Source organism: Mastomys coucha, unplaced genomic scaffold, assembly GCF_008632895.1.
Source record: "Mastomys coucha isolate ucsf_1 unplaced genomic scaffold, UCSF_Mcou_1 pScaffold3, whole genome shotgun sequence".
In the NCBI taxonomy this organism is placed as follows: Eukaryota; Metazoa; Chordata; class Mammalia; order Rodentia; family Muridae; genus Mastomys; species Mastomys coucha.
In genome coordinates, this window is record NW_022196909.1 from 49,174,133 (window position 1) to 49,197,543 (window position 23,411).

General features: G+C 45.2%; 1 protein-coding gene and 1 long non-coding RNA gene across 37 annotated transcripts in view; one reads left to right on the plus strand and one right to left on the minus strand.

The window, feature by feature from the left end:
• LOC116074531 overlaps nt 1–1,968 on the minus strand; it is a 3,400-nt gene extending 1,432 nt beyond the window's left edge. The window contains exon 1 of the long non-coding RNA XR_004112207.1: nt 1,432–1,968. This is a non-coding gene — a long non-coding RNA (uncharacterized LOC116074531). The remainder of the gene's footprint in view (nt 1–1,431) is intronic.
• Nucleotides 1–23,411, plus strand: part of Tsbp1 (testis expressed basic protein 1) — a 69,110-nt gene that overhangs the window by 1,072 nt on the left and 44,627 nt on the right. For 24 of the 36 annotated variants that reach the window (XM_031347118.1, XM_031347125.1, XM_031347132.1 and 21 more), the window contains exons 2-9: nt 16,214–16,345; nt 17,148–17,202; nt 17,650–17,778; nt 18,523–18,609; nt 19,227–19,259; nt 19,830–19,856; nt 21,328–21,360; nt 21,436–21,465. In XM_031347118.1, the coding sequence (XP_031202978.1) occupies nt 17,757–17,778; nt 18,523–18,609; nt 19,227–19,259; nt 19,830–19,856; nt 21,328–21,360; nt 21,436–21,465 (232 nt within the window). In that variant the 5' untranslated portion in view covers nt 16,214–16,345; nt 17,148–17,202; nt 17,650–17,756. Of the gene's footprint in view, nt 1–16,213; nt 16,346–16,978; nt 17,203–17,649; nt 17,779–18,522; nt 18,610–19,226; nt 19,260–19,829; nt 19,857–21,327; nt 21,466–23,411 lie in introns of those variants that run through there. The other 12 variants (XM_031347129.1, XM_031347134.1, XM_031347147.1 and 9 more) reach the window with 7 other exon arrangements.

Genomic DNA, 23,411 nt, shown 5'->3' on the forward strand with positions numbered 1-23,411 from the left:
GTCTCCTGTCTCAGGATGCCCTTCTACTGGGATACCATTTCCAGCAGAGCTGTGTGGCTCCTGGGCTTTCGAGACCTGGGATACCCTCCCACCCGAGCAGAAACACATTTTAGTGCCGTGACTCGGATAGGCTCTCCTGATGCCTGTGCTCCCCCTAATTCTGGGGTCTGAGCCGCACTAGGACCCTATCCCCCACCTCCAGTTGGCCTGCAGCAGTCTCACCTTCCGGTTCACTGCTCACTTGACACCCCATCCACCAGTGACAATTAGGTAAGCTCCCCCCGCCCCCACAGTCAGCGTAAATGCTTCCCTGAGTCCAGAGATGTGACTGTTGGGTGTCTGGCACCCCTCTAGTACTCTTGGAGGTGGAGGTGCCTCCAGCTGCGGTCGTTAAAGCTACAGGATAGTTCTCTTCACCTGACCCCATTCTCCTACCCTTGGAGCTGCTACTGTGCAGTTCCCATAGGCCCTCCTGGGCCATCGCATCCCTACCTGCCCTTTGCTCGCCTTCCCTTCAGAGATGCCTCTCCATTAGCTCCTCCAGGCCCTTGTGGTTTTCAGTGCAGTTTTTCTAGGGCTACTGCAACCCTTCCTGTCCTGACTATCCCACCACCCTCAGAGCTGCAACCCTGCACCTTCCTTAGGTCCTACTGAGCCATTGCAACCCTTCCTGTCCTGATTCTATCCCACCACCCTCAGAGCTGCAACCCTGCACCTTCCTAAGGTCCTACTGAGCCATCGCAACCTTTCCTGCCCTATTTTACCACTCTCACTTCAGAGCTAACTATAAATTCCACAACTTCTCTAGGTCCTTGTGACTTTTGCAAACTCTTCCTATGGTTAAGACCCTCTATGAGAGCTTGGATCTCGTTCTCGCCTTCTGGCTCCTACAAAAGTCCTGATAACCAGGCACCGAGTTAGCTCATTAGCTTAGCCAAGCTAAGCTGACCCCACTGAGTTGTAGTGATGACCCACTGACCCACTGAATGACTTGGTCGTCAATTTGTCCTCCCTGAGTCAGGGGATGCCCATGACTACAGGCTGCAGGGACATTCCATTTCCCCTTTCTCATCCATGGTAATGGTATATTTCCTACTCTCTCATTCCTTTGGGGTGTCTTTTAGAAACCACCAACCTGTGTACCTGAAACCCAACCTGAAGGACCCTAAATTTATTCACCCCTGCAATCAAAATTGGCCTCAATATCCCTTAGATAATCAATACAAATGGCCACCTAATGGCATCCTTGATCCAATATTAATCGAGATGTTTACAAATACTGCAAGCAATCAGGGATATGGAAAGAGACTCCCCATTCCCTATTTCTCTTTTCTCCAAACTGTTTTTCTCTTCCCAAATGTGCTGTCCTCTGAGTTACCATTGAGAACTTTGTAAGTTTGTTGCAAACTGGGAGTCAGAAGCCCAACCTACCAGGAATGGGAGAAACCAAAGGAGGTAGGACAGCTGCAGCAGGCTCACTTCCAGCACATACACTGGCTGATGAATCTCTCAGCTCCCTCCTGCAGTGATCTCTGTCTATAGTCAGGTTCACAATTCCCGTCTCCAAGTCTTCTTACTGGATTCTGCTTTACAGGAATGCAGGTGTCTTTAGGTATGAGTGGCATTAGAATGTTTTATGATGTTCCATTTCAGTTAAAATCTGGCTCTGGAGTTGGATATGGCTCCCCCTCCTCTAGACCCAAGCATGCTGTTTAAAGGTTTCCTCCAAAATCTCTGTCCTATACCTGACTATGGAACAGAGGAAGAAGAGAAAAATAATAAAGGGACTGACTAATCACAATGGGACTGTTGCTGCTCATCTCTACTCTTTAGGTTTGGGTTTAATTTTCTACACTTGCTAAGGTATATGATTAAAATGCTATAAAGTCTCCAACAAAAGGGGTTAGCTTGAAACTTGTGACACCAGGTAGACAGTTAAATCTATACATAGGAAACATGTGGCTAGTTGCCATCTCAGCCACTATCCCCTCATTAGGGTGGAGGCAGCCACTGTCCCCTCATCAGGGTGGAGGCAGCCACTGTCCCCTCATCAGGGTGGAGGTAGCCACTGTCCCCTCATCAGGGTAGAGGCAGCCACTGTCCCCTCACCAGGGTGGAGGCAGCCACTCTCCCCTTCATCAGAGTGGAGGCAGCCACTGTCCCTTCATCAGGGTGGAGGCAGCCACATGGCTGACAGCTGTCTTTGAAAGGGTTTGAAAGGATGGACTTTGCTGTACAACTTCATTCCCATCCTGATTAAGACATGATCACATAGCACAAACCAGTCAAGGAAAAAAAAACCAGCTCCCCCTAGCTGTGCGGCATGAACCAGACAATTCTTCCATTATTTTCAGTCACACTAACAAGCCACAACCCAGAGAAACATCCCTTCCTCTTCAGCCTCTCTGGTTTCTCCATGTACCCAGTGACAGGCTGCCCTCCCAGTCAGAGCTGAGGTGGTCCCAGACTAGGACCCTAAATGGAATCACAATACCCCAGGGGCATCCTAGCAAGGAATCAATTTACAGTTTGCTTCCTGACCAGTCTTCACAAAGCTGCCCTTAAGGCTGTAAATTATAAAAAATTCTGAAAGCTCATCCAAGATAACTATGAAAATCCATCACAATTCCTAGGCTGCCTTACAAAGGCTCTCCTACGATACATTAATCTGAATCCTGAGACCCCAGGTAGAAAACAACTCCTATGACCTACTTCTTTTCCCAATATTCCCCTAATGTTAGGACCAAACTTGAATGTCTTAGAATGGACCCCTGATTCCTCAGGTGGAAATCTTACCCAGGGCCTTCAAGGTGTACCATGGGAAAGATGAAAAAGTTCCAAAACAATAAAACTCCATGGAAGCTTAGGTCTCTCAGGTGGCCAAAACAAAATCCCAGGATCTCTGACCTCCCACAGCCTGAGAACCTCTATGTCCCTGATGAAGAGGGTCACTGGGCTCAGGCCTATCCAAATGTTATAGTCCACCTAGACTAAGGTACTATTAAAAGGACATTGAGCCCCTCATGGCATGGGTACCTCAAACTCTGTTTGTCTTTAAGCCAGTCTCCTTAGTCTGGCCATGGACAATTGAGGAGGCCAAGGCTCCCTTGGCCTGACCACTGCCATCTCTGACAGGGAGCCTTGACCAAGCCCACTCAGTCAGTCAACAGGTTCTCTAGCACAAGGCCTGAGGATTGAAGAGAAAAAGAGACAAATAGACAACATTGTAGCATGGCCCTAGCCAGTTCTGAGACTGAGGGCAAGTTTAATTTTTCCCAATCTGCTTTTATACCATTTTAATTACCAATGTCAGATTCCTGCCAAATGGTCCCCAAAGGCTCTCCACAGAGCCTTGGGTAATTATAACAGTGACAGGGTATTAAATCTCCTTCCTTCTGGACACCAGAGCCACATTTTCAGTCCTGACAAAATTCTGGGGACCCACCTCTCCTTTCCGTCCCTCTATTGTTGCAGTGAGGAGACAGTCTTACCAGGCTCACCAAACTCCACCACTTAGCTGTATATTTAAGGGCATCCCCCCTTACCCATTCCCTTCTAGTGATACCAACTCGTCCTATCCCCTTGCTTGGAAAGGGACCTTCTAGCCAAATGGGAGCTTCTTTGCTTTTGCTCCCCACATCCACTCGACCCATGGCTTGCCAGTTGTTCTCCTCTTCTTCCAAACCACACTCTGGCACACCTCTTTCCTTACCTCAGGTAGATCTTCAGGTATGAGACACCTCAAAAACCTCTGTAGACAAACATCACACCCCCACTAATCATTCAATTATAAAACCCCACCAAATATATAATCCAAGCTCGATACCCACTTCCCCTCCAAAGTTGCAGAGGACTTAAGCCTCTTAACTCCTACATCTTAGAAAAGAATCTTCTGTGTCCTACTTCATCCCCCCTCTTTTTTGTAGAACATGATTTTAATATTTTCAACTGTTAACATTCAACAACAATAACTATTTTAAGATGTATTTCATTGTTATGTCTCCTTTTCATTTCTGATCTTGTTAATTTGGAAACTGTCTCTGTGCCCTCTGGTTAGTCTGGCTAAGCATTTATCTATCTTGTTGATTTTCTCAAAGAACCAGCTCCTGATTTTGTTGATTTTTTGCATTGTTCTTTTTGTCTCTCTTTGGTTGATTTCAACCCCGAGTTTCATTATTTCCTGCCGTCCACCCCTCTCAGGTGTATTTGCTTCTTTTTGTTTTTAGAGCTTTCAGGTGTGCTGTCAAGCTGCTAGTGTAAGCTCTCTCCAGTTTCTTTTTGGAGGCACTTAGAGCTATAAGTTTTTTTCTTGCCACTGCTTTTACTGTGTCCCATACGTTTTGGTATGATGTGTCTTCATTTTCATTAAATTCTAAAAAGCCTTTAATTTCTTTCTTTATTTCTTCCTTGACCAAGTTATCATTGAGTAGATCATTATTCTGCTTCCATGTGTATGTGAGCTTTCCATAGACTTTGTTGGAATTTAAGATCAGCCTTCTTCTGTGGTGATCTGATAGGGTACATGGGATTATTTCAATCTTCTTCTATCTGTTGAGGCCTGTTTTGTGACCAATTATATGAATTATATGGTCAGTTTTGGAGAAGGTACCATAAGTATATTCTTTTGCTTTAGTATAAAATGTTCTGCAAATATCTGTTAGATCCATTTGGTTCATAACTTCTGTTAGTTTCACTGTGTCTCTGTTTAGTTTCTGTTTCCATGATCTGTCCATTGCTGAGAGTGGGGTGTTGAAGTCTCCCACTATTATTGTGTTGGGTGCAATGTGTGCTTTGAGCTTTAGTAAAGTTTCTTTTATGAATTTGGATGTCCTTGCATTTGGAGCATAGATGATCAGAATTGAGAGTTCATCTTGGTAGATATTTTCTTTGACCAGTATAAAGGGTCCTTTCTTATCTTTTTTGTCAACTTTTGGTTGAAAGTCGATTTTCTTCGATATTAGAATGGCTACTCCAGCTTGTTTCTTGGGACCATTTGCTTGGAAAATTGTTTTCCAGCCTTTTACTCTGAGGTAGTGTCTGTCTTTGTGACTGAGGTGCATTTCTTGTATGCAGGAAAATGCTGGGTCCTGTTTATGTATCCAATCTGTTAGTCTATGTCTTTTTAGGGGAATTGAGTCCCTTGATGTTAAGAGATATTAAGGAAAAGTGATTGTTACTTCTGTTATTTTTGTTGTTAGAAGTGGAATTATGTTTGTGAGGCTATCTTCTTTTGGGTTTGTTGAAAGATCAATTTCTTGCTTTTTTCTAGGGTGTAGTGTCCCTCCTTGTGTTGGTGTTTTCCATCTATTAGCCTTTGTAGGGCTGGATTTGTGGAAAGATATTGTGTAAATTCGGTTTTGTCATGGAATATCTTGTTTTTCTCCATCCATGGTAATTGAGAGTTTTGCTGGGTACAGTAGCGTGGGCTGGCATTTGTGTTCTCTTAGGGTCTGTATGACATCAGCCCAGGACCATCTAGCTTTCATAGTCACTGGTGAGAAGTCTGGTGTAATTCTGATAGGCCTGCCTATATAGGTTACTTGACCTTTTTCCCTGACTGCTTTTAAAATTATTTCTTTGTTTAGTGCATTTGGTGTTTCGATTATTATGTAACGGGAGGAATTTTTTTCTGGTCCAGTCTATTTGGAGTTCTGTAGGCTTCTTGTATGTTTATTAGCATCTCATTCTTTAGGTTAGTGGAGTTTTCTTCTATAATTTTGTTGATGATATTTAGTGGCCCTTTAAGTTGGGAATCTTTGCTCTATTCTATACCTATTATCCTTAGGTTTGGTCTTCTCATTGTGTCCTAGATTTCCTGGATGTTCTGGGTTAGGAGCTTTTTGCTTTTTGCATTTTCTTTGACTGTTGTGTCAATGTTTTCTATGGTATCTTCTGCACCTGAGATTCTCTCTTCTATTCTTTAAGGAATTTTTGTGTTTCCTCTTGAAGGGCTTCTAGCTGTTTACCTGTGTTCTGTATTTCTTTGAGGGTGCTATTTATGTCTTTCTTAAAGTCCTGTATCATCACCATGAGAAGTGATTTTAGATTCGAATCTTGCTTTTCTGGGGTGATGGTGTATCCAGGACTTGCTATGGTGGGAGAACTGGGTTCTGATGATGCCAAGTAACCTTGGTTTCTGTTGCTTATGATCTTATGCCTGCCTTTCACCATCTGATTATCTCTAGTGCTACCTGCCCTCACTATATCTGACTGGAACCTGTCCTTCCTGTAGTCCTGGTTGTGTCATAACTCCTCAGAGTTCAGCTGTCTCTGTGATCCTGGGATTCTGGGATTCTGGGATCCTGAGATCCTGGGTGTGTCAGAGCTCCTAGGAGTCAAGCTGCCTCTGGGACCCTGAGATCCTAGTGTGACCAAGCTCCTGGTATCCTGGTATCCTGGTATCCTGAGGGCCTAGGAGTGGAGCTTCCTCTGGCTGTTGTGGGACTGGCTGCTGAGTTGGTGCCCAAGATCTGCTCAGGGCACCGGCTCAGACTGGAAGGAACCTGTGCCACTGGTCGGGTGGAGTTCCTGGGTGCCTGGGTCCTGCTGGTCCCAATTACTCCCAGTGTTGGGGCAGATGTTATGTCCTCTTCACCTGTGATCCTATGATCGTGGGCATGTTAGAGCTCCTGGGAGTGGATCTTCCTCTGGATGTTGTGGGACTGGCTGCTGAGTTGGCGTCCAGTTGGCTCAGGGCACTGGAAGCCTTCATTCCCCTTTAATACCCTATACTGGAAGTTTAAAAAAACAAAAACAAAAACAATGGAACCTATTAGTTGGTTCAGGATGTCTGGCTTGCAAATTCAGCAGTAGTTCCCTTCACTCCTTAGTATCTAACCATTATGCTCTCCTCTTCATCCTCCCCTCAGAGACCTCTCATCTCACTGTCCTAAACCTCAAGCATACTTTTCTATTCCTCTGGACCTCCAGTGAGGAAACATCTCTGCCTTTACCTGGACTGACCCAGACAGGCACACTTCTACCCAGCTCACTAGCATCGTCCTACACTGGGGGTTCTGAGAAAACCTGTATTTATTTGGTCAGGTTATCTCTGACCTACTTTCTTTGTCATTTCCTAAATCCAATACATAGATAACCTTCTCCTTCATAGTCCATCCCTGAAAATCAGCCAGGTAGATACACCTCTGCCCAGCCGGGGATATAAGGTCTCACTCTCTAAATTCCAGTTCTCCACCTCTCAGCTTACTTATCTGGGACTAGATATATCTCTTACAAAGCCATTACCCTAAATAGAAAACATCTAATTCAGTTACCCAGAGTCCCTACCACCAAGGACGAACTTCTATCACTCTTAGGGATAGCTTGCTTCTCACACTCTTGGATTCCCTCTTTCTCTCTTCTTACTCTTATATGAGGCAGCCCATGACCCCTCCCATGAATCCCTATTTGTGCCCATTACCAAACCCTTTCATAGATGTCAACAGGCCCTCCTCCAGGCTCCAGCTATACACCTTTCAGACCTAACTTGCTTCTTCATGTCCCTGAAATGGATGGATAGGCTCTTGGAGTCTTAGGTCAACAGCTGAAACCTCCCTTTATGCCCCAAAATATTAAACAACACTATATATGGATGAGCACCTTGTCTGCCAGCTCTGGCTGCACCTGAACTTCAGAAGTTAACCTTTGGGTCACCCATCACTGTCTTATCTCCTCACCACCTGCCCTACCTCCTGACATACAGTCTCCAAACACTGCCCCTTCCCAAGCTCTCTCTCTCCAGGTAACATTCATAGAGGATGCTACACTTACCACATACTGCCCCTTCCCAAGCTCTCTCTCTTCAGGTAACATTTGTAGAGGATGCTACACTAACCACACACTGCCCCTTCCCAAGCTCTCTCCAGGTAACATTCGTAGAGGATGCTACACTTACCACATACTGCCCCTTCCCAAGCTCTCTCTCTTCAGGTAACATTTGTAGAGGATGCTACATTAACCACACACTGCCCCTTCCCAAGCTCTCTCTCTTCAGGTAACATTCGTAGAGGATGCTACACTTACCACACACTGCCCCTTCCCAAGCTCTCTCTCTTCAGGTAACATTAGTAGAGGATGCTACACTTACCTCTCAGCCATGTCCATTTTTCAACATTACAAACTGGCTCAAGTTATTGACTTGACTCTCTTAAAGTGGATACAGATCATTGGCTTCTGCTGACTCCTGCTATCTATCATATTTGGTTCCAAATTCTAGAGTCTGCCTGTCCAGCAGCTTCTTCCCCCACCTCCTCTAACCTTTTGTCTCTCCTTGCCTACTCAGCAAAGAGATGGTTTTTTTTCCTGGCTCCTGGAGCTTACTTTGCTCTCCAGAGCCTCTCCGTGTGGACAACTCTCTAGTTACTAAAGCATTTGCTTCTCTCTCTCTACTAGGACTCTTCCTGTTTCCTAGGAGCTGCCTAGTAAGCCCACAGCTTCCTTAAGCCCTTCTGGGCCTCTATGATCTTGTCTCTGGCTGAAATTAGCACCCTCAATTTTCAAGGATGGCACCTTCTGTAACTGTACAAACAAATGATCAAAAAGTCTTTTATATTCTAATTAAGGATCCATGTTATCCCAGATGGGAGATGAGGGCCATTGGTAAACCTGACTAGCATTTACCACAGTCAGTCATCAGGCACAATCAAACTACAGAGGATACACATTCCACTCTCAACCCTAGGTATAGACATGGTAAAAAGAAGTGGTCCAGAGATCCTCAAAGGCCACACCCCTTTAGATGGTATTGATCCCACCACCTTTTTTCAGACCGTAACCTCTGCACATCAACTAGATTACTGACAACAGGTAGAAGTGGTTTTGTCTCTTCCTTGGGGAGAAGTGTTGCCCTTATGCTACCCAATCGAGTATAATGAAAGATAAGATCTAACACTCCAAACAGATCTCCAAAAACTCATAAGAAAAGCTCCATGCATCTGGCCAGTGGATCACTTACAGTCCTGTATAGAGTTAGATACTAGTCTTCCTCACCCACTTCTCCTCCTTTTCTTAAACCTGCTAATAATATCCTGCCTTATAAACTTCTTATCTAATCCTCTCCAACAACAAATACAAAAGATTTCTAACTAGACCTTTAACCAGTTGTAATTACCAGATTACTGGGATGACCCCTAGCTATAGAGCCAGAGACTTGCAACACCCAACTTATATCCTGAGAGCTATGACCAAATTTGGCCCAAGCTCCCCATAACCCCCACCACCACCACCAATCCCTGAGTCCACCCCACCTCCTAGCAAGCTCAGGACTTGAAATCACACCAATCCTCAACCTGGAAATCTCTGCCCTGAGGAGCTCCGCCCCCTCAGAAATCCTATATAAGCCTTGCTGTTTGTCCAGTTCCCTGCTGTCCTCTCCCAGGAGCAGTAGGCAGCCATCCCTGGATTCGTCCCTCCACACCCTGGACCCTCCACTCTGCCTCTGGAAGAAGCCAAAAAGCCAAGAAGAAAAGAAGCAATGAAGAGAAGAAGTAAAGAGAAGGAGTGGGGCTGAGGCTCCTGAGCTTCTCAGCTCAGCCGGGGAGACCCTCCCCTGGGAGCTGCAGTGCCTCTGCTGAGGAGGTGTGCTCTCGGAACTGTGTGGCTCCTGGGCTCCCGTGTCTCAGGATGCCCTTCCCGTGGGACACTGTCCTACAGGTCTGATCTGTGTGGTTCCTGTGGTCTCCTGTCTCAGGATGCCCTTCTACTGGGATACCATTTCCAGCAGAGCTGTGTGGCTCCTGGGCTTCCAAGCCCCAGGATACGCTCCCATTCAAGCAGAAACACACCCTGAACTGTTGCTCATTTCAGTGGCTCCCATAGAAGAACAGATATGAGGGTCTCTGTGATCTTCAAAAACCCAGTCATTAAGGGAGACCACTCAAAGCAGAGGCTGAGCATCCTGGGGAGAAGGAGGTGGTGTCCTGCCAGGGTTCAGCTGAAGTCCTAAGAGCCAGAGCCTCAGGAGTGTGGAGTGTGGAGAAGCAGTCAGAACTGGATCTGGACTGGAAGCAGCTTTCTGACTTGGTATGCTGCCTTGGGAGATGTGTTCATCTCTGCAGGCTACAGCTGGAGGCAAGGCTCCACTTCCCGCAGTATTTGACTCAATTTATCTGGTGTTATATCTGTTAGCACAACAGGCTGAAGTCAGATCAGGATTGCCACGGAGGCTCAGGGAAGGAACTTCTCACAGCCCAAAGATTAATATCGCATATACGAAGAGTTTAAGTTCTTTCCCCACCTAGGTCTCCTGTCAACTGTGCCGTGGCAACAGTTGTGCCGGCCCTCTTAAAGATCAAGCGAACTCTGGGCAGATTAAAGTACTAGGGGCTGAACCTAAGATCATGTGCATGCTGGGCACGTGACTCCCACTGAGCTGCAGGCCCAGATCTCTCTCTTACCTTAACAGACCTCACTGGTTTGCAGATGACTTTGAAGTTGTGATCCTCCCATCTTACCCTCTGAAGTAGCTAAGATCACAGACTTGTGATCTACAGGGTCCTAGTAGAAAGATTTTTTTTTCTTCAAATTCATTTCAGTATTCCACTAACTTACTATCATGCAGTTGCGTGTGGTGTGGACAGAATAAAAACTGATCAAGCTGAGGCTGGGGAGATGGCTCAGTTGAGAAAGTGCTTACAACACAAGCAGGATGACCTCAGCTTGATCTTCAGAACCAATATAAAAAGCTAGACTCATGACACCCAAATGTAAGCCCAGCCCTGGAGAGGCTGAGGCAGATGGATCCCTGAGGCCTGCTGACCAGGCACACCAGCGTAATCAGCAAGCCCTGGGTCACAGTGAGAGAGCCTGTCTCAAATAAGGTACATGGATTCTGAGGAATGACATCCTAACTGACATCCACTGTCACACACACACCACGCATGCACATAATAGAAATCAACCTATTCAGTAGACATATTTACAATGCATTCTGTAAATCCTGTGGCTGGAATGTTTCTTATTTTATTAAAACTAAGCAGTAAAACCTTTTGGTATTCACTTCACTGATAACCTATCCCAGCTGATGAGTATGTTCCTAACTAATAACACAAAATAAGTAGTATTTCCTCACCGTACAACGCTTTATAGAAGTAAAATCAACTTAAAAGTGTAACCAGCGATCTACAGTGTATCTAGGGATGAAAGTGAGCGTCACTAGGATTGACATTCCAAATATCATATCCTTGTAAGCCAGTACAGCACCAATATTGAGGCGCTAATCTCAGATAGAGTTCTCAGACACCAGAAGTAACTGAGTCATGCTCTGATAACCATAGAAAGAAAGAGTCATTAAACCCAAAGGCAGTTTTGTGCCCATTAGCCATTATGTGCCTACCAGAAGCTGGCAGCACGCAGGCACGCACGCACGCCCCGCCTAAACGTGCGTGCCTGCGTGCTGCCACGGTCTGATGGGAGGCGAGTGCCCCCTGGTGGAAACCTGAGGATAACCCATAAATTTTCCTCTTGGGGTGAAGCTGCATGGCAGAGGCCAATTCCAGGCACTGATGAAGCCGCAGGCTTCCAGAGGGGTTGGGAGGTGGGGGCAGGTTATCCCTGAGGGGCTAAAGTTGGGCTAACTGCTGCCTTCTCAAAGAAGCCAGAGCAGAGCTCCCCGTCTCTTCAGAGAGAGAGGAAGGCATCATTTGTCACCACCAGGTTTTAATGCAGAAAACTGAGGAGATATTCACCCAGAAGGGGCTCCGGTGGCACATACAAGGTGAAGAGCAGGATGTTGAATGTGTGGGACCCCTTAAATATGTCAGCCTATAACAATAACAATACTGTTCCATGGAATTTTAGCGTTGTCTGACCCAGGAAGATAGGGACACATGATAGGCATGTAAATCAAATGCCACAAGTGATAAAGAACTTTTTTGTAAAGCAATTATTTGAAATATATATATATACATATATATGTGTGTGTGTGTATATATATATATATATATATATAATTGATATTAAGGAGGATGCAGGGTGGATAGACGACTAACAGCACTTGCTGTTCTTGCAGAGGGACCTGAGGTTAGTTACCAGTAGCTCACACACCTATAACTCCAACTCCAGGAAGATTACTTCTGACTTCCATGGGTACCCGCCTTAATGCACACAAACCAACATGCAGGCTTAGCCACACACACACACCCATATACATAATTTAAAATAAAATATGCTTTAAATAAATAACCGAAAGTAAAAGCTACTTTCCAGGCTAACGAGATATGTGTTTGTCCAATACAACATAATCCAAAGACGCTCTGATTTGGCCCCACTCTGCTGGGGAGCTGTTCTGGGAAACGCTAAGTCTTTAACTTAACTCTGCCAACCACAGCACCTTGTTCTAAAACGAGGAAAATTGTCAATAAATCAAAAGCACTCCAGGCACAGCAGAGGACAGCTTCCAGCCTGAGCTGACGTGTGTCCCGTAGCATGGGCAGGTGTTGCATGACGTGAGGGTACATGTGTGGCAAAGCACAACATACCTTCATGTTGTGTGTGGCTCTAGTAGGTCCCGTGTGCTGTTTGACCAGGGAGCAACTGGTGTCTGCAGCCTCAGTGGTCATGGGGCCCTCTGGGCCTTGGAGGTTTGGTTTCAAGATGCTGCCTGGAACCTGGATGCTTTTTGGTGGAATCTTGGATTTTTGTGGTGTGTGTTTTCTTGTTTTCAAGCAGCAGGGATTGAATATAGGGTCTCCCACAGGCTAGCAGGTGTCCTGCCAATGAGCTCCTGGAAGGCTCTTTATCGATGGTTACTGTATACTGTCATTCTGTGTTCCTGCAGTGCAGATGGGATTCAGGGCTTCTCCCTGCTTTCATATTTATCCTAGCACAGCTCCCCATAACTAACTGTGCAGTCAGGCAGGATGCCTATTCATGGGGGAACAGCTAAAGGAAAGGCCTGCAGTTTCACCTACTTAGCAACTGAAATGATAAAGATACAAACACTGATAGATTCTGATGCATGTATCAGTTTGTATACATTGGTTTTAATTGTGTGCACACATAAAAATACTCATGCATTTACATATGCATGCCTAGACTCAGAAGAAAAGGAAATGAGTTAAGTCACTGAACTGTTTTACTTAGAAACCCTGACCAAAGAAGCTACACACTTGGTGCTTCATTTTCTCCCAGGATGAGGTGCCCTGGCTTCCCAGTCCACTGCACAAAGATGCCCAGGTGTGGCCCAGCAACCAGTCCAAAGGGCACAGATGTTAACTCTGGAGGCCTCGGTGCACTGAGAGCAAGGGCTGCCAGCTGCAGAGGTCTCCATCCGTACTCCATGGGGATGCGCTGCCCACTGCCTCCCAAGACATCTGTTGCAGGGGTAGAGGACACCACAAAGAGACCTTACCCAGTCACCACCTGGGGATCACAGGACCAAGGCCACCACAAAGTCCCCATTAAGGCCTCAAACTCCCTATCACCCCAGGCTGGCCTCAAACTTGCAGTTCCTCTGCCTGAGTCTTGCAGCTTCTAAGAAAACAGGCATACACCACCATACCCAGATTAGGAACAAGAGACTTTAAACAATGGTAGAGAAATAACTATCAGGTGATGTTAGGACATAGTAGTTTAGTAGGAGAAATATGTTGTACATACATATGCATATACACATGTGTGTACACATACACACGAAAAGTGAAAATAACTCTTATAAAACACTCTTTAAAATGACTTAAATGTCTCTACCAGGTTCCTTCCTTGCCTGTTGTTCCTAGTTACCAGGGACATCACCCCACCCGCTTGTGAGTTTTGTTCATCTGTACTTACTACATTGAATCATATAAATCATAGACTAAAACCCAGTAAGCCACCCCAGTGTAATTGCACAAGAGAATCTGGGACACCATGGCATAGGTTCACACTCTCCTGGCAACACTGGCAGTGGGTGCTTGATGTGATCTTTGGAAAGATGTCTTTGAACAATTTTAATCAAGTTATCTGTCATCTGGTTTCTGAACTGTACATGTTGCTTGTATATTTTGAATACCAATTCTTGTCTGATTGATAGTTTTCAACCTTTCCCCTCATTCCTTCAGCCCACTTCCCACTGTGCCCAGTCCCTCCACGAGTAGTTTAGTAGGAAAAAATGAGTGCGGTGTGTGTGTGTGTGTGCATACATATTGTGATGACTTGAATAGATTTGGCCCCCATAGACTCGTGTGTTTGAAAGCTTGACCCACTGGGAATGGCACTACTAGGAGGTATGACCTTGTTGAAGTAGGTGTGACCTTGTTGAAGTAGGTGTGACCTTGTTGAAGAAAATGTGTCACTACAGGAGTGAGCTTTGAGGTCCCATAGGCTTAAGCTCTGCCCAGTGTAGAATTCCAGTCTCCTGCTGCCTGTGGAGCAAGATGGAGAACACTCAGCTCCTTGTCCACCACCGTGTCTGCCTGCAGGCTGCCATGCTCCCCACAGCGATGATAATGAACTAAAGCTCTGAAATTATAAGCTAGCCCCAATTAAATGTTTTCTTTTATAAGAGTTGCCTTGATCATGGTGTCTCTTCACAGCAATAAAACTCTAACACACACACACACACACACACACACAATCTGCTACAGAGGACCCTGTTTCAGTCTCATGTTCTAGAAATGATTGCCATAACCACAGCACAAGGTTCTTTGTTTCGCATAGGATCTTACAGGGCCAGGCTTTCATTTGTTTTTCCCTCGAATGCCCTGACAGGTGTAGAGATGTCATGCGCGTTCTCTGTCACACTGAAGTATCTTCCTTCCATATCAACTTTATTATGAACTTCAATCATGGAAGAATGTCTAAATTTGAAAAGATGTTTTCTACAAATATTAAGTGTTTGATTTTTCTTGCACTTTCTATCACCTCTTCTGATGTGTGTGTAGAAATATCCTTGCATCCCTGGGGCAAGCCTGCATTAGTCATGCTGTATGGCTCTTCCAGTGATTTGTTGAATTGGGTTTGCTGGTGTTGACTTGAGGACTTCCGCACCTCTGTGCCTGTGTGACATTTGCTCTCATTGTCCCCATTTGGCTTTGGTATCAGGATAGGGAGTCTGTTAAAGTGAGTGTGGAAGCCTCTCCTCTCCTCCAGCTATACGAATGCTTGAGGAGGAAGGCTTCAATTCTTCATTAAATGTTTTGGAGAATTTACCTGTGGAGTAATATGATCCTGCACTTCCCATGGATGAACAGTTTGGGTGTTTTTTGTTTATTTGTTTGTTTGTTTTTTTTAATTGGCTCAATCTTCTGACTCTGTTCAGGGCATGACAACTTCATCTAGGGCAGCTCCAAGGAGGAAAAAGAGGGGAAATTCGTTTTAAGCATCTGGCTATGACAGATCTGAGGCCTTTCACTTCAAAAGCAACAGTTGTATGGACCACAGCAGTTGGCTTCCTCATTGAGAGCCCCTGAGGTGCCCAGCAGCTGCTAGAAAACACTGGCATTAACCATAGGGACCTCAGTGGAGTTGGAAACAGCTATGAAGTCTGAGGACCCATGCAGAATAGCTCCTGTGGGAGTACTAGGAAGGCAGGTCACTGGTTCCAGGGGCTCACTCTGCCTCCCTGATACTGGATGCCCTCACTTTTCTTATCTGTTCTCGGTATCAGCAGGTGCCCTCACTATGCTAGTTTTACTGTTGTGATGGCATAGGGTCCCCCTTTTTTTAAGCTCTTGATCACACTGACAAAAGATCTTAAAAACACACAAGAGAAACTTGAAACTTGGAAACCGAGCTGAGGTAGCAATCTGTTTTGTAAAATGTCATGCAACCAAATCCTTATTCTACTATGGTGTGCTATTATTACCCCAGTCAAAGTTTTATAGTTGAGGGGCTGGAGAGATGGTTTAGCTTGTAAGAGGGTCTGCCATGCAAGCATGGAGTTTCAATCCAGCACCCACAGAACAAGTCAGGTGTGGGCCTATGCGCCTCTAACCTCAGCAGGGACTGAAGGATCGCTGAGGTCCTCTGGCTGCCAGCGTACCCTAAAAACCTGAACTTGGGAACTTGGGAAAACATGAAAAAGGAAACAAGACAAAGAAGAAGTGCCTTCACGTGGCCTCCACCGTACTTACACTATACATATAATGTCCTAATAACTTTAAAACTATCTCATGAACTTACATCATAAAAATGGAGGAAGGATTGTAACTATCAAGGCTGACTTAAAACAAAATAGCCCTGCCCAGTCTTGAAGGCGGGATGTCGGACACTAAAAGGGGCGTCCTTTCTCTTCCAGGCTGGCTGCTTACCCCGGAAAAACAGCCTCAGTGAGCCTTCAACTCTAAAGGACGTCGTGGCTTTGTACACATCGCATGGCCTTTCTCATGAGAAACTGAGCCATGTGCTAGTAGGATAACTTCCAACAGCTGTATCCAACTTAAAAGATTATTGGAGGGAGGACTTTGAGGGTTATTGGGTGGGGTAGGATTGAAGGTTACTCGGGGTTTGAGGGTTTCAGGGGATGGGGGTAATGAAGGCTCCTAGGGGGAGGTATGCAGATCACTGGGGAGTATGACGGTTACTGGGGCCTGTTTGTATGCTTGCAAGCTGCCCGCCTCACAGCCATGTGGCTAACAGACTTCAGCAAGAGGTACTTTGGTACATATTGCTTTATGACTGACACACAGTGTGAAGCCCCATATGGCGCTTAGTCTACAGCACCACACACCTGATTCCACACCTGCACTTCTGGACTCTGTCACCTGACTTAATGCCGTCATCTCCCTGGTCATCTTCATTTGAAGGCTCTTTATAGGAATTGTTCACCTTTTTAACAATGAATCATAAAATGCCTACCCTGCTAAGGGTTCTCAACATATTAGATGTAATCTCTTAAGAGTCCAGACTATTAGAAATTATTGTAAAAGCCAATGGTGTGAATCTCATATGTGAGTTCAAGGCCCCCTAAAGTGTCCTTACATCTGGCCTCTCAGACCCTCATCTCTAGGAACCCCCCTTGCCTTTTGGATGTTCTAAGTCTTTGTTACAACACAGATTCTAGAACCTTCATAGGCCATATCCCCAATACATCCGATTAACCTAAGCCACATAATTCCTGGGAGGCCTTCTGCACCTTTGTCTATGAGGATCTCCCTGATACTCAGGGTCTCATAGCTCAGGGGCAGTGGCCTTTCAACGCTTGTTTTATCTTGAGCTCTCTCTGACAAAAGAATCCAGATGACGTGGGACTTACTGGAGACAGTAACCAGAAGATGGCAGATCTCGGTAAGATCCAGTTTTCTCTCTGGCATTTTCTTGATACCTACTCTCTTAAGAGCTGAGTCTTGAGGGCATTAACAGAACTGGCTTGCTCTCCTACTGGGTTTCCTCCCAAATCTACTTCCGTTCTTTCATTCTGACTGATTTCTCTGAGAAGCTGAGGGGAAGTTGCCCATGGTCACCTCAGCTCTAGAGCAATCTTCTCCTTAGGTCCCTGCCACGGCTCTCTCCCCCACCATCCTTCCCATACATTGTTCACTCCACTACCTGTGTCAGCACTGAAAGATAACAACTTCATTGCCTTTGCCCCACACCCGGGATGACCACATTTTCCAAAAGCCCCTTCGCAGAGTATTTTGGACTTGAGCAAAGGGACCGCTGCTTTCAGGGACTTCCTCTGAGCTTACCATCTAAGCTTATATTACTTTGACCAGTTTCTCAATCTCATGGTAGAGACAGACTGTTGACTTCAGAGGTACAGTTCCATCAAGTCTCTGAAGGTGGATTTGACAGCAGAATTTCCTCACATTGCCAAGCATCTATAAAGTCCCAGAAGACATATGTTCTTCCGGCTGATTGGAGGTGTGTGCTCACAATGTGATGTGGATGCCACTAGCGCTTTTTGAAAGTAGCCTTGATTATGGAATACTGTATTTCCTTAGTCATTCAGAGTTTAATATTCTCCAGCATTTCCACTGTCACAAGTTTGTGGATACTAGGGTTGTATCCCCTCTTCACTGTCTTCTCTGCCCTGCCTTAAATATCAACTACATATCAATCAATAAACAGACAGTCCTAGTGTGGATTATCTCTCAGTCTCTATGACAAAGTTCACAAAGATATAGGTTCAAATATTTTTTACTCACACCTCAGAGGATGGTTTTGCCAGACCACTGATCTCTCCAACCTTCTCCTGCCAGAGGGCAGGGGTTCCAGAGAGAAGTATACCTCTCAGATTACCCACTTTAAAGCAAGGGTTATAGCAGCCATGGTGGTTCTTAGTACAAAACAAAGAGAACAAGATCAGAGCAGAGTCACCAACAGGAAAAGATCTCTGAGCTGGGACAGGAAAGACAGAAACGTGAGGAAGATAAATCTAGATGCTGGGCTTACCATGCAACTTGCATGGAAGACAGAAGCAGAATCAGGAATCAACACCAGCCTCAGTTACATAGTGAGCTCAAAGCCAGTTTGGGCTACGACCACCTAAAGGCAATAATATCATTTAAGGAGTTGAGGAAGAAGGGTGCGGGGACAGAACGAATGGTGGTGTCCTATTGATGACATGGCTCAAAGTCTAAGGGTTTTTTTTTTCTTTTGTTTCAGAAATAGTTTTGGCTGTCATCCTGACTGCGTTGGCTCTTGCTATTCTGGCTCTTCTGATAGCAAGATGGACACGGCGTAGAAACAGTGGTGAGTAACCATGGCAACTTGACTCCCCAGAAAAGTCTCACAGGGAGGGAAGACAAGATAAGGCTTGAGCTTGCCTCTACTTACAAGATAACCACAGACTTTGCCAGGGTACTCAGAGATCTTTTCCTTTCAATGACTCTGCTCACAATGTGAAACTCTAAAGCTCTCTCAGCACTGACGACAACAATATCAGTGTTAGAAAGAGAAGTAAGAATACTTGAGGACAAAATCTATCTCTGTTCCAAAGGAAACTGTTCTAGTCTGAAAATGTGGGAAAATAAGATTCTGGCAGAAGCAAGTATCTAGCAGTGTGGAAAGGACCCAGGGCTGGGTGGGCTGGTGCCTGCCAGAGGGGTGGGACAGAGTGGGACAGGGCTCATAGAATTATGGTCCCTCTCCACAGAATCCTCCTCAATATCCATCCTGTGTGCCCCAGATTTCCTCTCAGTACCTGTAAACCCTCCAAGAGAAAACAGGATAGCGTGGCAGGGCCGAATGGACATGCTAGGCTCCTGTCAGGAAGACTGGCTTGGAGGGCTAGGGTTAGAGTACAGAAAGTTGGGTCAGGAAGAATATCTCAAATAGCTAACAGAAACATTTGCTTGACCCTTCCACAGAGGCACGGATCTCCAGATACACTTCAGAACAGAGTGAGTATCCTATGGCAAGATCTTTGCATGTGGCTGGCTCCTAATGTACTTCCAGAACTTGATAGCGTATGTCATACCATGAGCTACACTTCTGTCAGAGATCCAGATTAGTAGTGTGTGGGTGTGCATGATCCTGTGGCTCCTCTTGGCAGCAGAAAAGACACCAAGCGTTGGGGTCAGCAGATCCCTTGGGCATTAGACCTGATGGTTCAGGGGAACGCCTAAGTCTTGCTGTGAAAGAGCCTCCATAATGCAGCTAGACAGAAGGTTCTAATAGTCAGGAATAGTGAGAGCTGGGGCAGCGATTTCCCTGATTGGAAGGGAAAGACAGTCTTGTCTCTGAGAGCTAGCCCAGGATGGCTGCGTGGGTAGAGGAAGCTGGGTGACGATGCAGTGAGACCCCACACACACACTCCTGCTCACCTGACCTAACCAATATTCTAAACTGTTTCTTCACAGTTAACCCACATCCCTAGAAATTCCTGTTTACATTAACTCTTAGATGTGTAGGTAAATTCCCATTGATCATCAAGAAACACAGTCAAAGAGTTCTCTCTCCTTTCTCCCTAGGTGCTGGGCTTCTGGACCATGAGGATGGTAGGGGCAAAGAGATTAGGGTCTACAGACAATTCATGAAGAATGTAGTCCTTAGAAAATAGTGGCTTCTCTCTTTCAGCTCTAAGCATACAAGCAGCACAGAATCTGCTGTTACACCTCCAACTGCCTTTCCCTATGTCCATGCCTATGCAAATGCAAAAACAGTTGTGCACTTTTCCCAAAGGGGGTGAACATTTTTCTTTCTTAAGACCACTAAAATAATTCATTTCCACCTCTTGTTTATTCCCAACCCCAAGATCTTTAAAAAAAAAAAAAAAAAAAAAAAAAAAAAAAAAAAAAAAAACCTTTATGAAACAGTTCCACAAATGTATGAAACAGTGCAAAGGGGACTGAAGAGATGGCTCAGTGGTTAAGAGCACTGGCTGCTCTTCCAGAAAAGCCAGGTTCAATTCCCAGCACCCACATGGCAGCTTACAGCCATCTATAACTCCAATTCCAAAGGATACACCACCATTTTGTCATTTCCATGGACATTGCTAGCATATAATGTACAGACGTGCATGTAGGCAAAATACCTGTCCCATACACTAAAAGTAATTTAAAATGAATATAATTCATTATAATTCATGAAGGCTATAGCATATTGAAAAGATACTTTGAAAGCTACAAAATAAAACATGGGGCACACAAAATTTATGATCCCTGTTTTAGAAAATGAAGTTGGTGATTTAAACAGCTGATGCTTGTATATGTTCAGCTGCTAACGGAAGCTGAGCCCTGCACTAAGGATCAAAACCCCAGTGTTCACCCACTTGACTTAAGATACAAAAGGATTGTTGATTGCTGAATTTCAATATCTAGCATTATCTATGGTCAGTTATCCACCAAATGAAGACATGTAGTCTGTCATGAGTGTAAAGTGATTACAAAGGTGATTTGATGGGACTCCGGAGCACTGGGGATCCCTGCACGGACTCATCTCAGTGTCCCACAGATGTCCTTCACTCTGACACTTTAGCATTCCCACTGTTCTCCCTCAAAACTTTTTCCCAGTGGCTGTCTATGGATGTGCCCAGGGCTCACTCTCCCAACAGTCACATCCAGATCTCATGAAGAGCCAGTAGACTTGCTTATCATTCCTGTTTGAGGCCACTAAACTGGACACACCACCAACCTCTAACTAAAGGACCATGAAGCTATGGATTGTAGACACACACACACACACACACACACACACCGCCCCCTCACGAGTTGTGAGAAGTCTAGTCACTCAGTTTGCTACACATACCCTCCATTTATGTCCACTGCCCCTTCTCCATCTCTGATTCATGACATGCAAGAATGGAGAGCAAAGGTCTTCAGGGTCCTCTTTCTTTACTGAAATTAAGGATGAAGGAATAGAAACACTGGCAAATTGACAAACCCTGTAGTGATGATGTGGTCTTGTGGTAAATTTACAACCTGGTGAGATAGTGATAACTCGGTCTCCTTTCTCCTTCTCTCACAAAAGGTATTTCCCATGGGAGACCCAAGCGAGGAAGAGGTAAAAAGTTTTGTTTCCTATGCAGAAGCGACGGTGTATTCAATGAGGAACCTCACTTTGTCTGCTTTCCCTTAGGATCCCGGGGCTCGCTTTCATCAGATAGCGGTAAATAAATTAAATAGTGGTTTGTTAGGAATTAATACATACGTCTGTTTAGAAGATGTTAAGATTCTTACAATTGCCTTCAATCCTCCAGACATTTAATGTGATGACTGAGGTAAGTGTATTTATGGTCAAGCTAGAGGGGACTCAACCCTTCTCATCCTACCATGAGCATCTGTAAAGCCCATGTGTCACTCATCCTGTGATAAAACAGCTGAAGGAAAGAAGCACCTTTAAAAGAAAGGACTTAGGCTTGGCTGCTGACTCAGACGTCCCAGCCCATGGAGCCTTGATCCAGTTGTTTTGAAACTGTGGCAAAAGAAGCACACTATGACAAGAGCTTGTTGGGACTGCTCCCAGCAGACAGAGAACATTCACTTCCATGACAACCCGTGGTCCAAAGCTCATTAATCCACAGATTTATAAACAAATCAATCCAGGCATGAGATGAGAGTGTTCATGTTCAGTGGTTGACTGAGAAACAAATTCTCAAGCAGCTCTGAGAGTCTTACAAACTCAAAGTCTGACACTTTTGACCCTGCGATGGACAAAGTCTGAAAACGTCATACTGTCCTGGCACAAGATAGCAGGCTTCTTTGCAAGCAGTCTGATCTCTCTAACAACTTTCAAGCAATCCTGTTCTGGCCAAAGAATACTTTTCAAATCTTCCCACTGTTTTCCACTTACAGCTCTCACCAAAACACTGCCTACAGCAGCCACAAATAACTTTGCCATTACCTGAAGAGTACGGGGCCTTGAAAATCCCAAATCAACTCAGCCTCATCCATTACTAATTACTGCCTAAAACTGTCTTTACTGCCTAGAGTTCTGTCAGCATCTGGTCTGAGCTCAGGTGCAGCTGCCTACAAAACTCTGTTTACAGCAGCTACATGACCACCACATTGGGTGACTGAAAAGATAAGCTGGCAGACGATATTCCACATACTCCATCAAGACTATTTCTCCTGAGCTACTTCAGATACCTTCCCTGGGACTCTTGGAACAGACCCTCTGAATGGCTCACTCCCCAAGCCTCTCCCAAAGGCCAGCATATAGAAGCAGCTCCTGGCAGAAGGAGAGAAGAATCAGCTGTTTGCAAAATTCACCAAAAGTCCAGGCCCACACGCACGTGAATTGGCCTTGCATTTCATAAAGAATGGATCCCATTCTCTCAAACTCCCAGTGACGGTGAGGAAGGATTGCTTCAATGCTCACTGCTCCCAGAACAGCAGCACACGGACACCAAAGCCAGGGAGAAGCACCAGAAGGAAATAGCAGCTACATCACCAAAGAACCAGGTACAAAAGCTATGGATGAAATATAAGCAGACCAAATTATGGATTTCAAAAACAAGTCATTTGCCATGATCACTGGGGAATTACTTATGCATTCAAACCAATACAAGACAGAAAATGAAGGAATGAAGTCATAAGACCACTTTAAGCTTTGTAGAAAAGGCATTTGCAAAATCCACCATTAATGAGTTAGGTGCATAATTAATGAAGCACCTAACTGACACTTGTAAAGATCATGTCCTATTCCAGGGTGGAAAACTGAGTCTTTTCCTCCATAGTCAAGAATGAGGCAAGTCCGCTCTCCACCACCTCTACTTCTTGCATGTCATAAATCATAGAGGTGGGGAGGAAGGGGCAGTGGGCATAAATGGAGGGAATGAAGCGTACTTGCAACAAACTGAGTGACCAGATTTTCCTCAACTCCTGGGGGTTTATGGCGTGTGTGTGCATGTGTGCGTGCATGTGTGTGTGTGTGTGTGTGTGTGTGTGTGTGTGTGTCTACAATCCATAGCTTCATGATCCTTTAGTTATATGTTGGTGGTGTATCCAGTTTAGTGACTTCAAACAGGAATGATAAACAAGTCTAGTGGCTCTTAATGAGATCTGGATGTGACTGTTGGGAGAGTGAGCCCCAGGCACATCCATAGGCAGGCC